Source organism: Mobula hypostoma, chromosome 3 (genome assembly GCF_963921235.1).
Source record: "Mobula hypostoma chromosome 3, sMobHyp1.1, whole genome shotgun sequence".
NCBI lineage: Eukaryota > Metazoa > Chordata > Chondrichthyes > Myliobatiformes > Myliobatidae > Mobula > Mobula hypostoma.
Window position 1 is genome coordinate 67,493,949 of NC_086099.1, and position 18,465 is coordinate 67,512,413.

General features: G+C 41.5%; 1 protein-coding gene across 2 annotated transcripts in view; it reads left to right on the plus strand.

Annotated features, from left to right (window-relative positions):
- LOC134343438 (BEN domain-containing protein 4) overlaps nucleotides 1–17,548 on the plus strand; it is a 73,866-nt gene extending 56,318 nt beyond the window's left edge. The window contains exon 5 of one of the 2 annotated variants that reach the window (XM_063042138.1): nucleotides 12,900–17,548. In XM_063042138.1, the coding sequence (XP_062898208.1) occupies nucleotides 12,900–13,117 (218 nt within the window). In that variant the 3' untranslated portion in view covers nucleotides 13,118–17,548. Of the gene's footprint in view, nucleotides 1–4,817; nucleotides 5,055–12,899 lie in introns of those variants that run through there. The other variant, XM_063042139.1, reaches the window with a different exon arrangement.
- Nucleotides 17,549–18,465: the final 917 nt, after the last annotated feature.

Below are 18,465 nucleotides of genomic sequence, written 5' to 3' on the forward strand. Positions count from 1 at the left end.
AGGAACTCAAGTAACCACGTGTTACAACAGTGGTGTGCTGAAGAGCATCTCTGAATAGACAACATGTCAAATGTTGAAGTGGATTGCCTACAGCAGCAAAAGACCATGAACATACACTCAGTGTCCAGCTTATTAGGTATAAGAGGTACCTAAAAAAGTGGCCACATAAAATCTTTAAGTTTTCATCTGTTTGGGGACCACTAGTGATATTTAATCCAGTGTTCCCGATGTGGCCTTCTATATATTGGCGAGACCCGACGCAGACTGGGAGATCATTTCACTGAACACCTATGCTCTGTCCGCCAGAGAAAGCAGGATCTCCCAGTGGCCACACATTTTAATTCCACATCCCATTCCCGTTCTGATATGTCTATCCACGGCCTCCTCGACTGTAAAGATGAAGGCACACTCAGGTTGGAGGAACAACACCTTATATTCCGTCTGGGTAGCCTCCAACTTGATGGCATGAACATTGACTTCTCAAACTTCCACTAATGCCCCATCTCCCCCTCGTACCCCATCCGTTATTTATTTATGTACACATATTCTTTCTCTCTCTCTCCTTTTTCTCCCTCTGTCCTTCTCACTATACCCCTTGGGTATACATCCTCTGGGTTTTCCCCCCCTTCCCCCTTTTCTTTCTCCCTGGGCCTCCTGTCCCATGATCCTCTCATATCCCTTTTGCCAATCAACTGTCCAGCTCTTGGCTCCATCCCTCCCCCTCCTGTCTTCTCCTATCATTTTGGATCTCCACCTCCCCCTCCCACTTTCAAATCTCTTACTACCTCTTCTTTCAGTTAGTCCTGACGAAGGGTCTCCTATAGATGCTGCCTGACCTACTGCGTTCACCAGCAACTTTGATGTGTGTTGAGTGATATTTAATGTATGTTTTGTGTTTTAATGAAGCCTTAGTTGTTTTCTGATCAGTCTAGACCAATTCATGTAGCTACTTGGGCAATTTAAACCACAGCGTGAAGTGCTAAGAGGTAGCTGTGAAACAAATATGAAAGTTTATGTTTCTTGTGTGGGCCCTTTGTGAGAAGTAGGTTGCAGCTTTTGAAAAGCATACATGAGGTTTAGGAAGCAAGGATCAGATGGGTCTATTGAGGAATATAGGGTAGTAAGAAAGGAGCTTAAGAAGGGGCTGAGGAAAGCAAGAAGAGGGCATGAGAAGGCCTTGGCAAGTAGGGTAAAGGAAAACCCCAAGGCATTCTTCAATTATGTGAAGAACAAAAGGATGACAGGAGTGAAGGTAGGACAAATTAGAGATAAAGGTGGGAAAATGTGCCTGGAGGCTGTGGAAGTGAGTGAGGTCCTCAATGAATACTTTTCTTTAGTATTCACCAATGAGAGGGAACTTGATGATGGTGAGGACAATATGAGTGAGGCTGATGTTCTGGAGCATGTTGATATTAAGGGAGAGGAGGTGTTGGAGTTGTTAAAATACTTTAGGACGGATAAGTCCCTGGGGCCTGACGGAATATTCCCCAGGCTGCTGCACCAGGCAAGGGAAGAGATTGCTGAGCCTCTGGCTAGGATCTTCATGTCCTCGTTGTCCACGGGAATGGTACCGGAGGATTGGAGGGAGGTGAATATTGTCCCCTTGTTCAAAAAAGTTAGTACAGATAGTCTGGGTAATTATAGACCAGTGAGCCTTATGTCTATGGTGGGAAAGCTGTTGGAAAAGATTCTTAGAGATAGGATCTATGGGCATTTAGAGAATCATGGTCTGATCAGGGACAGTCAACATGGCTTTGTGAAGGGCAGATCGTGTCTAACAAGCCTGATAGAGTTCTTTGAGGAGGTGACCAGGCATATAGATGAGGGTAGTGCAGTGGATGTGATCTACATGGATTTTAGTAAGGCTTTTGACAAGGTTCCACACAGTAGGCTTATTCCAAAAATCAGAAGGCATGGGATCCAGGGAAGTTTGGCCAGGTGGATTCAGAATTGGCTTACCTGCAGAAGGCAGAGGGTCGTGGTGGAGGGAGTACATTCGGATTGGAGGGTTGTGACCTGTGGTGTCCCACAAGGATTGGTTCTGGGACCTCTACTTTTTGTGATTTTTATTAACGACCCGGAGAAGTGTTCGGTGGTACACTTTTGAAGGACAAACTCCAAGGCAGAGTACAAAGTAAATGGCAGGATACTTGGAAGTGTGGATCTGGGGGTACATGTCTACAGATCCCTGAAAGTTGCCTCACAGGTAGATAGGGTAGTTAAGAAAGCTTATGGAGTGTTAGCTTTCATAAGTCAAGGGATAGAGTTTAAGAGTCGCGAGGTAATGATGCAGCTCTATAAAACTCTGGTTATGCCACACTTGGAGTACTGTGTCCAGTTCTGGTCGCCTCACTATAGGAAGGATGTGGAAGCATTGGAAAGGGTACAGAGGAGATTTACCAGGATGCTGTCTGGTTTAGAGAGTATGCATTATGATGAGAGATTAAGGGAGCTAGGGCTTTCCTCTTTGGAGAGGAGGAGGATGAGAGGAGACATGATAGAGGTATACAAGATATTAAGAGGAATAGATAGAGTGGACAGCCAGCACCTCTTTCCCAGGGCACCACTGCTCAATACTGGAGGACATGGCTTTAAGGTAAGGGGTTGAAAGTTCAGGGGAGATATTAGAGGAAGGTTTTTTACTCAGAGAGTGGTTGGTGCGTGGAATGCACTGCCTGAGTCAGTGGTGGAGGCAGATACACTAATGAAAATTAAGAGACTACTAGACAGGAATATGGAGGAATTTAAGGTGGGGGGTTAAATGAGAGGCAGGGTTTAAGGATTGACACAATATTGTGGGCTGAAAGGCCTGTACTGTGCTTTACTGTTCTATGTTCTATGTTCTAAGAAATGAACAGAAGCAAGAAGATTGGACTAAACTAAAGGGCATAGGTTTAAGAGAAGAATGATTTAAAAGGGGTAACACGTACAAAATGCTGGAGGAACTCAGCAGGCCAGGCAGCATCTATGGAAAAGAGTACAGTCGACATTTCAGGCCCAGACCCTTCATCAGGAATGGGAAAAAAAAGATGAAGAGTCAGAGTTAGAATGTGGGTGAAGGGGAGTTGATTGGTGAGAACAGTATAAGGCTGGAGAAGGGGGAATCTAATAGGAGAGGACAGAAGTCCATGGAGGAAAGAAAAAGGGGAGGAGCACCAGAAGGAGGCAATGGGCAGGCAAGGAGATAAGGTGAGAGAGGGAAATAGGAAGGGGGAATGGTGAAGGAGCTGGGGGAGGGCATTACCGGAAGTTCAAGAAATTGATGTTCATGCCATATGGTGTTGTTTCTCCAACCTGAGCGTGGCCTCATCGCAACAGTAGAGGAGGCCATGGACTGACATGTTGGAATGGAAATGGGAAGTGGAATTGAAACAGTGACCACTAAGAGATCCTGTTTTTTCTGGCAGACGGAGTGTAGATGCTCGGTGAACCTAATCCTGTACCCCAGAAAAAGCGGGATCTCCTAGTGGCCACTCATTTTTAATTCCACTTCCCATTCCCATTCCGACATGTCAGTCCTGTCGCAATGAGGCCACATTCAGGTTGGAGAAGAAACAGCTTGTATTCCATCTGGGTAGCCTCCAAGTTGATGGCATAAACATCGATTTCTCAAACTTCCGGTAATGCCGAACCCCCCCCCCCCCACCTTTCTTTACCATTCCCTATTCCCATTTCCCTCTCTCACCTTCTATCCTTCCGTGCCCAATACCTGCCCCTGGTGCTCATCTCCCTTTTTAATCCCTCCATGGCCTTCTGTCCTGTCCTATCAGATTGCCCCTTCTCCAGCCTTATATCTCTCTCACCAATCAGCTTCCCAGCTCTTTACTTCACCCCTCCTCCCATTTCCCATTTCACCTATCACATCACCCACCCCCCCCACTCTAATTCCTCATCTTTCTTTGACCAGTCCTGCTGAAGGGTTTCAGCCTGAAACATCGTTGGTACTCTTTTCCATAGATGCTGCCTGGCCTGCTGAGTTCTTCCAGCATTTTGTGTGTGTTGTTTGGATTTCCAGCATCTGCAGATTTTATATTGTTTGTGATTTAAAAGGGGTAACTTTTTCACATAGAGGGTGGCAGGTATACAGAACAAGCTGCCAGTGGAAGTGGTGGAGGGTGGTGTAAATCTAATGTTAAAATACATTTAGACAGGAACATGAATAGGAAAGATTCAAAAGGATTTGGGCCAAATGTGGGCAAATGGGACTAGCTCATGTGGACAACTTGGTCAGTCGGATAAACTGAGATTCGGGGCCTGCTTTCATGCTGTATAAGTCAGTGACAAGCTGAAGGACACATTAGATGTGAACAAATAATAGAATTGCTTGCAAAATCTGGTTAGTAAAAAGTGTAAGCAAGGCTCTCTGATAGAACATAACAATTAGCTAATTATAAACCAATGATCTGTAATTAGGTGCAGTGTAGAATTAATATTGATTTCTAGGCATTACATTTTGTACGCTAAAATTCAGTTTATATTAGATTAGGACTTGAAAGAAAATTCATCAGGAAGGAGCGTGTTTGATATGCATTACCACACACATTAAATTAAATATTATTCTGCATTTTTATACACTGAAACTTCACTTCTCAAAAGGTATACTGTCCTCTGTGAAATAGATAGCCATACACTAGAAGTAGTGATGGTCCTCAGAAGACAGCTGTTTCTCACAGGGCATATCTGCCTGAGCTGGCCCTGTCACTAACCCCTAGTTTCCATGACAGCTTATAACAAAGTGCAGCACACAGGCAGACTCTGAAACCCTGCAAGGTTGTAATCCACGGTCACCAGCTGACAGTTTCCTGTTCACCTTGCAGATCACATTAACCTTCCACAGAGCAAGGACTACCACTTGAAGACAAGCCAGAGGAAATGTGGCCTCCTGCTCTGCAAGTGAGACTTCAGGAACAGCCCAAATTGTGACAGTGGCTACCCACCTTAAACTATTGCTCACATGATGAACTCCTGCCTGAAGAAATGGTCTCATATTAAGTCACTGAATGGATACCAAACTTTGTACAGAAATGCCATCTCATTGTCTCCTCACACTTCGATTGCCATCACATCATTGATTCCTGAATGATGTCAATGATCAGTAAAGAGCATACATTAGCTCCATTTTGTGTCAGTAAGGAGTGAATATGCCATATGCCTTATGGCATCATTCAGTGTACAACTGGCCTGTGCCTGGCTCAGTTTTCTACTGGGTCTGACTTTTCTTAGAAGTGATCACCAGTACAATCCACCCCATATTCATGCTGGAAGACTGCTTCAGTGGTACCAACTGCTCGCCAGGGCCCCAACCTGGTGCATCTGTTTTGTAGAGGTACAAGATGGAACCTGACACAAAACACAACACACGAGGGGAACTCAGTGGGTCAGGCGGAATCAAGGGGGGGCAGAATGGATAGTCAACATTTTGGATCAAGACCTTTCATCTGGTTGGAAGATAGAAGGGAGATGGACAGTCTAAAAACGTGAAGGGAAGGGATAGAGTAAGAACTGAGAGAAGGGCAGAGTGGGAATAGTGTGAGAAGCTGGGATGTAATAGGTAGAAATGACAAAGGGCTGAAAATGATGGAGACCTGATAGGAGAGGAAGATAGAGCATGGAATCAAGGGAGAGATGGTATTGCTGAGGACAGGGGGGAGTAGTTGGAGACAAGAACCAGTAAGAGGAGTTTTTAGGTAGTGGGCAAATAGTGGAGGAGTGAAACGGGGTCTGTTTTGTGTGAGTTTAAAGAGCAAAACTCTTTGATTGCAGGAGATGCCAAGGCATCTATAACTTGACACATACTAATTTGCCATCGAAGCCCAAGCATTTCAAGAATGGGCTGTCAGGTACAAACTTTGAAAAGGTAACCTTCACTAGCTGCTAAGGGAGCCCTGCTCAACAAAGAGCCTTTTTAATCAAATCAGACAGGCTATGCCTCCAGAATTGTTTTGCAAACCAGTTGCTCTTTATCCCCAGATGTAGAATCAATATTCAGGAGCATTAAAAATCCAAGAAAAAAATTAAAATCCCTTAAAAACTTGGACACTTTAAAATATCAGTAAGCAATTAAGTGAATTTAAATAAACTTTATTGAGTGAAAGAAAGAAAATTAGCTTGTAATTTCTTTTCTGCTGCACTGTTTCTTCCCATGAAAGAGGTGGCTGAAGAGATCGTGGAGGTATTAGTAATGATCTTTCAAAAATCACTAGATTCTGGAATGGTTCCAGGAGACTACAAAATTGCAAATGTCACTCCACTCTTCAAGAAGAGAGAGGAGAAGCAGAAAAAAGAAAATGATTGGCTAGTTAGTCTGACCTCAGTGGTTGGGAAGTTGTTGGAGTCAATTGTTGCTGATGTGATTCCAGGGTGCTTAGAGGCACATGATAAAATAGACCATAGTCAGCATGGTTTTCTCAAGGGAAAATCTTGCTTGACCAATCTGCTGGAATTCTTTGAAGAAATTCTTTGGAAACAGATAAGTGGGTAACAGTCAGGAGAGAGAAGGGCAGGAGTCAGATACTAGAGAGTACCCCTGTGGCTGTCCCCTTAACAATAAATACTCCTGTTTGAGTACTGTTTGGGGGAACACCCTACCCAGGGGAAACAACAATGGCCAGCCCTCTGGCACAGAGACTGGCTCTGTGGCTCTGAAGAGTAGGGAAAGGGTGAAGGCAGCAGTAATAGGGGACTCTATAGTTAAGGGGTCAGACAGGTGATTCTGTGAATGCAGGAAAGAAACGCGGATGGTAGTTTGCCCTCTGGGTGCCAGGGTCCGGGATGTTTCTGATCGCGTCCACGATATCCTGAAGTGGGAAGGTGAACAGCCAGAGGTCGTGGTACATATTGGTACCAATGACATACGTAGGTCCTGAAAACAGACTACATGGAAGTTGAGAAGCAGGACCCCTAAGGTAGTAATCTTGGGATTACTGCCTGTGTCACGTGACAGTGAGTATAGGAATAGAACAAGGTGGAGGATAAATGCGTGACTGAGGGATTGGAGCAGGGGGCAGGGATTCAGATTTCTGGATCTTTGGGGCAGGTGTGACCTGTACAAAAAGAATGGGTTGCACTTGAATTCGAGGGGGACCAATATCCTGCTAGGGAGGTTTGCTAAGGCTATTGGGGAGAGTTTAAACTAGAATTACTGGGGGGTGGGAACTGAACTGAAGAGACAGAGGAAGGGGCAGTTGGCTCACGAATAGAGAAAGCTTGGAGACAGTGTGAGAGGGAAGATAGGCAGGTGATAGAGAAGGAATGTGCTCAGACCTATGGTTTGAGACGTGTCTATTTTAATGCAAGAAATATCATGAACAAAGCGGTTGAATGTGGATCAGTACTTGGAGCTATGATGTTGTGGCCATTACAGAGACTTGGATGGCTCAGGGACAGGAATGGCTACTTCAAGTGCCAGGCTTTAGATGTTTCAGAAAGGACAGTGAGGGAGACAAAAGAGGTGGGGGCATAGCAGTGTTGATCGAAGGTAGTGTCACGGCTGCAGAAAAGGAGGAAGTCACGGAGGAATTGTTTACTGAGTCTCTGTGGGTGGAAATTAGAAATAGGAAGGAGTCAATAACTCTACTGGGTGTTTTTTTATAGACCACCCAATAGTAACAGGGACACGAAGGAGCAGGTAGGGAGACAGATTCTGGAAAGGTTTAATAATAACAAAATTGTCATGGAGGTTTTAATTTTCCAAACATTGATTGGCATCTCTCTAAAGCAAGGGGTTTAGATAGGGTGGAGTTTGTTAGGTGTGCTCAGGAAGGTTTTCTGACATAATATGTAGATAAGCCTACAAGAGGACAGACTGTACTTGATCTGGTATTGGGAAATGAACCTGGTCAGGTGTCAGGTCTCTCAGTGGGAGAGCATTTGCATTTTGGAGATAGTGATCATAATTCTATCTCCTTTACCATAGCATTGGAGAGGGATAGGAACAGACAAGTTAGGAAAGCATTTAATTGGAGTTAAGGGGAAATATGAAGCTATCAGGCAGGAACTTGGAAGGATAAATTGGAAACAGATGTTCTCAGGGAAATGTATGGCAGAAATGTGGCAAATGTTCAGTGGATATTTGTGTGGCGTTCTGCATGGGTACATTCCAATGAGACAGGGAAAGGATGGTAGGATACAGGATCCATGGTGTACAAAGGCTGTTGAAAATCTAGTCAAGAAGAAAAGAAAAGCTTACGAAAGGTTCAAAAAACTAGGTAATGATAGAGATCTAGAAGATTATAAGGCTAGCAGGAAGGAGCTTAAGAATGAAATTAGGAGAGCCAAAGGGGCCATGAGAAGGCCTTGGCAAGCAGGATTAAGGAAAACACTAAAGCATTCCACAAGTATGTGAAGAGCAAGAGGATAAGATGTGAGAGAATACGACCAATCAAGTGTGACAATTGAAAAGTGTGTATGGAACCGGAGGAGGTAGCAGAGGTACTTAATGAATACTTTGCTTCAGTATTCACTACGGAAAAGGATCTTGTCAATTGTAGGGATGACTTACAGCGGACTGTAAAGCTTGACCATGTAGATATTAAGACAGAGGATGTGCTGGAGTCTTTGGAAAGCATCAAGTTGGATAAGTCTCCAGGACCAGACGGATGTACCCCAGGCTACTGTGGTAGGCAAGGGAGGAGATTTCTGAGCCTCTGGCAATGATCTTTGTATCATCAGTGGGGACAGGAGAGGTTCTGGAGGATTGGAGGGTTGCGGGTGTTGTTCCCTTATTCAAGAAAGGGAGTAAAGATAGCCGAGGAAATTATAGACCAGTGAGTCTTACTTCCGTGTTTGGTAAGTTGATGGAAAAGATCCTGAGAGGCAGGATTTATGAACATCTGGAGAGGCATAATATGATTAGGAATAGCCAGCATGGCAGGTCGTGCCTCAGGAGCCTGATTGAATTTTTTGAGGATGTGACTAAACACATTGATGAAAGTAAAGCAGTAGATGTAATGTATCTGGTTTTCAGCAAGGAATTTGATAAAGTACCCCATGCAAGGCTTATTGAGAAAGTAAGGAGGCATGGGATCCAAAGGGACCTTGCTTCGTGGATCTGCAATTGGCTTGCCCACAGAAGGCAAAGAGTGGTTGTAGACGGGTCATATTCTGCATGGAGGTAGGTGATTAGTGGAGTGCCTCAGGGATCTGTTCTGGGACCCTTCTCTTCGTGATTTTTATAAATGACTTGGATGAGGAAGTGGAGGGATGGGTTAGTAAATTTGCTGATGACACAAAGGCTGGGGGTGTTGTGGATAGTGTGGAGGGCTGTCAGAGGTTACAGCGGGCCATTGATAGGATGCAAAACTGGGCTGAGAAGTTTCAGATGGAGTTCAACCCAGATAAGTGTGAGGTGGTTCATTTTGGTAGGTCAAATATGATGGCCAAATATAGTATTAATAGTAAGACTCTTGGCAGTGTGGAGGATCAGAGGGGTCTTGGGGTCCGAGTCCATAGGACACTCAAAGCTGCTGCACAGGCTGACTCTGAAGAAGGCATATGGTGCATTGGCCTTCATCAGCCATAGGATTGAGTCTAAGAGCTGAGTGGTAATGTTACAGCTATATAGGACCCTGGTTAGACCCCACTTGGAGTACTGTGCTCAGTTCTGGTAACCTCACTACAGGAAGGATGTGGAAACTATAGAAAGGGTGCAGAGGAGATTTACAAGGATGTTTCCTGGATTGTCAAGTATGCCTTACGAGAATAGGTTGCGTGAACTTGGCCTTTTCCCCTTGGAGCAACAGAGGATGAGAGGTGTATAAGAAGATGAGAGGCATTGATCCTGTGGATAGTCAGAGACTTTTTCACAAGAGGACCCAGTTTTGAGGTGCTTGGAAGTAGGTACAGAGGAGATGTCAGGGGTAAGTTTTTTATGCAGAAGGTGGTGAGTGTGTGGAATGGGCTGCCGGCAAAGGTGATGGAGGCAGACACGATAGGGTCTTCTAAGAGTCTCCTGGTTAAATGCATGGAGCTTAGAAAAATAGAGGGCTAAGGGTAATCCGAGGTAATTTTTAAAGTAAGTACATGTTTGGCACAGCATTGTGGGCCGAAAGGCCTGTGTTGTGCTGTAGTTTTTCTATGTTTTTATGTTCTATGTTTTTTTAAATAACAAGCAGGATAGAAAAGGAGAATCAGTTGATGTTGCGTACTTGGATTTTCAGATGGCCTTTGACAAGATGCCACACATGACGCTACTTGACAAGTTAAGAAACTATGGTATTACAGGAAAGATACTAGCATGGATAAAGCAGTAACTGATTGGCAGGAGGCTAAGAGTGGGAATAATGGGAGCCTTTTCTGGTTGACTGCCGATGACTAGTGGTGTTCGACAGGGGTCTGTGTTGGGACTGCTTCTTTTTACATTATATGTTAATGACTTGGATTATGGAATGGATGGTTCTGTGGTGAAGTTTTCAGACAATAGGAAGGAAGGTGGAGAGGCAGGTTGTATTGAGGAAATAGAGAGGATGCAGAAGGAGTTCAACAGATTAGGGGAATGGGCAAAGAAGTGGCAGTTGAAACATGGTGTCAGGAAGTGTATGGTCTTGCACGTTGGTAGAAGAAATAAAAGGGTAGACTATTTTCTAAATTACAAGAAATTTCAAAATTCTGAGGTGCAAAGGGACTTAAGAGTCCTTGTGCAGGATTTCCTAAAGGTTAATTTGCAGGTTGAGTCGGTGCTGAGGGAGGCAAATGTGATGTTAGCATTCATTTTAAGAGGACTAGAATATAAAAGCAAGGATGTAATGTTGATGCTTTATAAAGCACTGGTGAGGCCTGACTTGGAGTATTGTCAGCAGTTTTGAGCACCTTATCTTAGATAGGATGTGCTGACTCTGGAGAGGGTCAAAGGAGGTTCACGAAAATGATTTCAGGATTGAACGGCTTGTCATATGAAGAGTGTTTGATGGCTCTGGGCCTGTATTCACTAGAATTCAGAAGAATGAGGGGTGACCTAATTGAATCCTATTGAATAGTGAAAGGCCTTCATAGAGTGGATGTGGATAGGATGATTCCTATGGTGGTGTATGCTGATTAGTCACCGCTTTTGATTCAGCCAACAACAGTGTTGTTGACTTCAACTAAGCTCAACTTTGACCTCACAAATTACACAGACCACCTGTCATTTGAGACATCTGGCCCTTCTGTGGCAGAATCTGGCAATCTCTCATAGACATTGTCAGCCAGCTCAGAGATCACAGAACTGGATTGGATGCAAGTCGCTATAACACCAGGATGCAGCAACATCATTTTCTCTCTTGAAACTCCAGATATGACTCCTACCAGCGCTAGGACCTTCTCAACATGCCCACCCATTTTGATCGTTTCAGTACCCTCACTCTCCGAACCACTTGCCTTCCAACTGAATCCATATTTCACTATCCTGTAGGCTGTCCTTACAATAAAATTTTCAGGACAGACCAAAAATTCATGGATGTTCTCAAAGTGTCTTTGACGTGGAATGTTAACTCTCTTTCTCCTTCCACAGATACTGCCCAACCTGCTAGTGTTCTCAGCATTAACTTTTATATAAGATAGGGTTTTGCTGGCAAAGTAGCTTTTATTTCCTGTCACGTTCATGATGCATTGTGGTCTTGTTACTCATAAGAATTCAATAATTTAAACCCTGCGTACACAATCAGTGGCCACTTTATTGGGTACACCTGTACACTAATGAAAATATCTAATCAGTCAATCATGTGGCAGCAATACAATGCATGAAAGCATGAGATGGCTATGCTACAGTAGCAAAAGACGACAAAGGCATATTCATTGGGTAGAAGAGGTACCTAATAAAGTGGCCACTGAGTGTACAAAGGAGCAGCAATATATTTGCAAGCCAAGAAGTTGTATGACTTGAAGAGGAACCCATTCATAGTTGTGTTGCCATGTCCCTGCTGCTTTGCTGATAGGGCACCCATGAAGTGTCCTCATTTTAGAGTTGGGAATGACTGCCCTCAAGGACAAACTTTATTCACCAGATATATTGAAATGTTTAGGGAATTTGCTGTGGTGTGTTGGTGCAACATGCAACAAAAGAACAACATTCCACAATTATAAGAATAAAGAATTATATAAAAAAAACTTAGAGGGTAAAGTATGGATTTAGAATAAACATGCATAAATACATAAATTCCATCATGTATTTACAATGTAAACAGCTTTATATAAAAAGTGGTTTAAATTAATTACAGTGCAGTACAGAGACTAAGGTAATAGATAAAAGGGTGTGTAGCTAAGGAGAATAGTGGATCAGGTTAACAGTCTGGTGTAAGAAACTTTTAAAATGGCATTATGTTTTTGTTTTAATAGTCCTATATTGTTTCCAGAAGGAAGGTTTTGGAAAAGGTAGTTTGCTGGGTGGGTAGTATTGCTTCTTTGTGCTGGACACATACAAATCCTGCAGCAATGGTAGACGGCAGCCAGTGAATGTTTCAGCTGACCTGACAGTTCACTGTAGTTTTTTTATATGGTGGGAGGATGCTGTGCCAGACCAGACTGTTTGGCATCCTCCTACCATATAATGATTAAATTCTAAACTAACATCATGGAGAGCTCGCCATGATGTTTGTTTCGAATTGCACCATTATGTTCTGTGGAAGATGGTAATTGCCACAAGAAGTACCGACATCCTCTTCTGAGCCTTTTTGTTAATGAAGGAAATATGGTTCTCCCACATGAAGTCCTGTGAAATAATAATGCTCAGGGACCTTAATATTGAAATGGTGCTAACTGCAGAGTTGTTGATAAGTGGGTGAAGAGGGTAGGTGGAGTGGTTTATTAATCCTGATGGTTAATATACAAAAGCTATAAACTGCAACTCACTAATTCTTGACGTTTGCACTAATTCAGGAAATCTGCACCTTATTTCAGTTTCTTCACCTGCTGTATGTTGCTTGCAGAATTCATTCGGATGCATTGCACTTCCAACCCAGATTGGTGGATGCCATCAGAAGAACAAATTAACAAGGTCTTCAGTGATGCTGTTGGGCATGCTCGGCAGGGACGCGCTGTGGGAACTTTCCTTGGTGCCAATGGCCCCTATCATGAAGGCTATGACCATCAGATGTCGCAGGATGAAGTATACAACAAGGGGTGCCATGAGGGTGCTGGAGACTGAGCCCTCACAGTCTGATGTAACTGTCAGGCTGATGTAGAAAATGAATGTGTAACACTCCATGGCTGTATTGGTGTTGACACCAACTTGATATGATGCAAATCAATTTAAAATTAGAACATTTAATTAAAATAAGATTTCCTACAGAAGAGATACCAAAAGTGACCTCAAAGGTTAACCTGCTTTGACTGTGATTAATTTGGTAAATCCATTGTCCTGAACACCTGAAGTGCTATCCCAGGCTTGGGACTGAGGAATGTTACTTATCTGACCAAATTAACAAAATGTTATTCAGCCGAGATAGCATCCTTTAGCAGTAAAACTTAAAAATAGTTTATTTTCCATGTGTGCTTGAGTGGTCTAAAGCTGCAAAAATTCTAAATTAACTGTGGTTGAAATACATCAAAACCAAATCCTGGGCATATAAGCTCTAGTCAACTCATGAACTAATAGGAAAGTATGGCCATTAAAATCTGGAGCCTGTCCTAACTTGCAACATTTCAGAGATATCAAATTAGGAATTAGGCTTATAGTCAAAGACATTTTAGCTGTGTAGTAATATCATTTACTCAATGTAAAATTTTGCCCAGTCTACCATTCTGTGAACTCAATTGGTCACCACAGTTTTAGTTACCAACTTTATTATGCAGCTGTTTGGAAATGTAGCCACCTTGTTAAGGAAATCAAGGAGAAGTATGATATTAATTCTAAGAATGACAAAAGAAGCTGAGGCAGGTAAGTAGCATTCCCTTCAGAAATGCCTATCTGCCAATTATCTCAGACACTGGTTTAGGTTATATTGCACTTTGTTTGAATATCTTTTATCCGTGTGTACAAGTGCATTAACAATAAATGTTGTAGCATCGTATTACATGTATTAAAATAATTTTATTAAGGAAATTAACTTTAAAAGGTATATATTAATTATTCCATCCCATAGGAGATGTTTCTTCCACTTTCAAACTGTTATGAAAGCATTTGACCCCATTTCATGTTCATAGTCAGTTGACCCACTGATTATGATAACTATATCACCCTGTTGCTACTAATAAACTTTTTAACTATTAAAAGTTTTGCACATTTGAAGAAAGCATAAAACAGTGACTTAGGAACCAAGAGGGTGCATCATTTTATCTGTGGAAAATATGTAGTGTAAAATGAAAGGAAACATGACCAGATGTCTCTTCAATAGCTTCCCACATTACAGTCAGAGGACCTTTATATTTTTATACTTTTAAACACTGAGTTTTTTTTACCTTTGTTATTTTCTAATATTAAATTGTAACCCTATAAGGTGCAATCAGTGAAAATATTTTCTGGGTAATAAATACATTAGTTTGGTTAAAGAGAAAGCACTACTGAAGCTTTGTTTTAACATTATGATGACATATAAAGGTTAACAGAAAGATGGTATCTGCTGATAAATCTGAAAAGGTATTTCAATGTGCAGCTTGTTCATTTGTACATTAGAGTGAAAAATCACTTGTCAGATCCAATCATTCACCAGACCGTTGAAAACTTCTTTGCAGAGCTGACCGAAACGTAGTAGATTGAACATAATTCATGCTATCCTTTAACCTTCATCAAAATATTGGAGGGTAGTGTAAAGTCTCCAGTACATTTCAAATCCACCGTGAATGTCATGGAATTTGATATGCATGATGAAATATCAACAACAGCTCAGTTGGTAGTATCCCTGCCTCTCGGCCAAAGGATTGTAGGTTCCGATACAACTCCAGAGACTTTGAGACTTGAGTGCCAACCCAAGCTGATAATTCATTGAAGTAGTGATGAAATGTGCAATGACAGCTATGCCGTCTTCCAGATGAAACAATAAACCGAAGGTCTGTTCTCATTTTGAGACCTTGCAGAACTACTCTGCAGAAAAATAAGGTACAATAGCACTGCTAGTAGAACTGCTGCTCACAGCACTGGAGACCCCAGTTCAACCCAAAACTCCCTGTGACTAAGTAGTAGTTTAATTGACCGCTGTAAATTGCCCCTAGAGTGGAGGTGAATAGTAGAATCTTGGGAGTTACTGAGGATGTGGGGAAAATAAAATGGTAATAATGTAGGATCAATGCAAATGGGTGGTTGATGTTTGACATTTGACACTGTGGACCAAAGAACCTGCTTCTGTGCTATGTGTCTTTATGACTCCAAGGTGTTCTTTCAGCATACTGGTCACTATTCATTGCTCATTCATCATCGCAAAGTCAAATTTTTATTTTGCACAGTACTTCATTGCTTTTTGTGGGATTTTGCTGTGTGTAAACTGACTGCTACATATCAAAGACTGGGAGGTAATTGTGTCCATTAACTCCATGCTGGCTCCCCCCTATCCCCTGCACTTTCCCTGTAATCCTATATTATAGTGGGGTGGGGGGGGGGAATGCAGGAGTAAATTGAGGTATGCTAAATTCAGCAGGAAGTTTAGGAATGCAGTTTCTTTTTCCACCTGACATCCATTGTGGATGATCTTTTAGTGAGCAGCAGTAATCTACACTATAGCATTCATTCTTTGAAAACATCTGACATTTCCTAACTGCTTTGCTTGTATTGAGGTCAGTTCTGTAAAGACTTTGTGTCCTGTGTGCCAGTCATATGGACTGAATTCTTTGCACTTCCAGCATTGTCCATTAAACATAATAGAAACATTGACCGAAGGTGCAGGCTACTGAAGGCAGAATATAAGGTTATTAAAGTCCATTGTGAAGTCTGTTGTTATAACTAAAAACCTAACTGCCACTGCAGTGCAAATAACAATAATCCAAATTACTTACAGTGCTTCTATAATTAGTCCACTGAGGAAAACAAATGTACCTAGCAGCATATTATGAGCCAAGTTTCAGCTATTGATTAAGAATGGACAATAAAACCAATCAATTGAATGTAATTTTGTTTGATTGCCTTTCCCTTCTCTCAGTGTTGACATCTGGCTGCTCTTCCCTGGTTGATTTTCTAGAAGGTCAAACTTAAACATGTAACAGGTAATGTTACTACAAGTCTTGCAGACAAGACTTACATTCATGTTACACACTATGTTAGCATCTCTATGGTAAATGAGTGGGAACCTACCCAGTTTCCTGTTCCAGAAAACTCCAAAGAGAAACACCTCAATGGGATTCCAGTAGGTGAACTGACTCAGGAAGAGCAGAAACTAAACCTAGTTTATATAAACCAATTATGCAGGAAGTATTTCTCACTGGGGAAGAGAAAGTCAGTCAGTCTGTGGAAGCATTGCACCTAAAGTTCTGATTTACGCAGTCTTTCAGTGGGTTTTTCTTCTTGGAACATGGAATCAGAATTTTCTCTAAGAAATGCAATAAAGAAAACAATGTTTAAATTGTTAATTTAAAATATGCTTTGATTTTGAACATTTGATTAGTCTGTTCCAAGATTCTGATAATTTGTTTGATGCCAATACTGGCATACAGTACAATGATAATTCAGTTAGGTGTCAACAGCCTACTGAACCCAATTCAGAATCAGAATTATTATCTCTTATAGGATATGGCATTTGTTGTTTTGTTGCAGCAGAACAGTGCAAAGACGTAAAATTATAATAAATGACAAAATAAATTGTGCAAAAGGAAGGAATAATGAGCAAGTGTTTATGGGCCATTCAGAAATCTGATGGCAGAATGAGAGAAGCTGTTCCTGAATCATTGAGTTTGGGTCTTCATGCTCCTGTACCTTCTTCCTGATGGCAGTAATGATAAGTGGGCATTACCTAGATGGTAAGGGTCTTTAATGAGGGTCTTATTTAGGCTCTACCTCTTTAGGATGTCCTTGATGGTGAATAGGACCGTGCACATATTTTCAGAGAACATTGTACGATTATTAACCCAATATCACTTTCTGCCCCAGAGTGAGACGCATTTGCTTTCCAACCTTTGGTTAAACAAGAAATATCATCTATGGGATTATTTTATAAGGTTGAGCACTTTTCCCTGTTTTTGCACCATTAGTGTGACTGGTCAGTGCAGTGAAAAGTAAATGTAAAATCTTGTTGATTATGGAAGATTAGTAATGTTAGCATTCTCACAAGTGTACTTCACTGTCTTAATTAAATGTGCACTGACTTGGAACAGACCTTTTTGTTACATGTTGACCATCTGTCTTTGGTAATGTGTGTAGTCTCAATGTAGCTTTTATATTGTCAATTGTTGAGACCAGCCACACAATAAATGATGTACATTACTGCTTTGTCTTTGATCTCTGTATTATATTTGATGTTCTAGGATCTTCCAGTTTCGTAGTTGTCTTTTTTTCTAAATTGAGCAGCGAGGGGAAGAAATTGTACACACTTGTGATTTTGTATGTAGCGATTTAATCTGTCCTCTACACTTGTACGACATCTGCCTTAATAACAACTAACTTCATAAGGCAATGAGAGTAATTTCATGATTGCTTTATCAAATAAAGATTAAAATGAGCAAAGCTGTTCTTTTACTTCTTCGGATGTCATTCTCATTTATTTTTTATTTCAGTGAATTTGTATGCCTTTGTACAGGTGACCCAGGCAAATGGCAATATTGACCAGACCACTACTACAATTCCGTCTCTGCCTACAGAAAATAATTTGTCAAACCCAACCATACATGGCTTCACTCGATGCAATGACACATATTACATTAATTTACTAAACGTAACATTTTCATAATTGATGTTGAGATAAAAGGTAATTTGAGTAGAGCAGTAGTTTTAAAGAACACCTGGCTGCTTAAAAGAAAACCAGGAATTTTGGCACTCATGCTCATTACTGAGTAACACCTACCACAACTTTAGCATCCCTATTTATTTACCAAGGTTGCAGATGTTGAAAATATTCAAGTCGTGCAGCACTGGCCAATAATGTCTCAGGCTGAGGCTTTTTCATGAGAACACTAATGTACATGGTACCCCACCAGCAGCAAAATAGATAAAGCAATGAAATTTATTCATTTCCCCATTTTGATATTGATTATTGCTGCCAGAGGGGGAAAAAACAGGGTTTGTTCATGGACTTTTAAAAGATATGGTACAGCTTAATTACTCTCAGCCACATTCGTAATATATATATAAAAATGTATAGGCAGTATCAAAATCTTTCAGATTTTAGTTTGTCTTTTCTCATTTTTTTTAAATATCAATCACTGTTTTTCTTTAGAAAAAATTCTGACCAGCTATGTTAACACATACTCTTTGGTTTACACTGTGTACCCCTATGAGGCAAAAGTTTTGGTTGTTGGACAGAAATTTCTCACAGTAATGTAACTGTGGTTGCTTTGTTGGATTGGAGGTCTGAAGGATTGATCTCTAGTTATGTCTTGGTATAATAGTGCACTGAAAGGCAAACATGAAAGCTG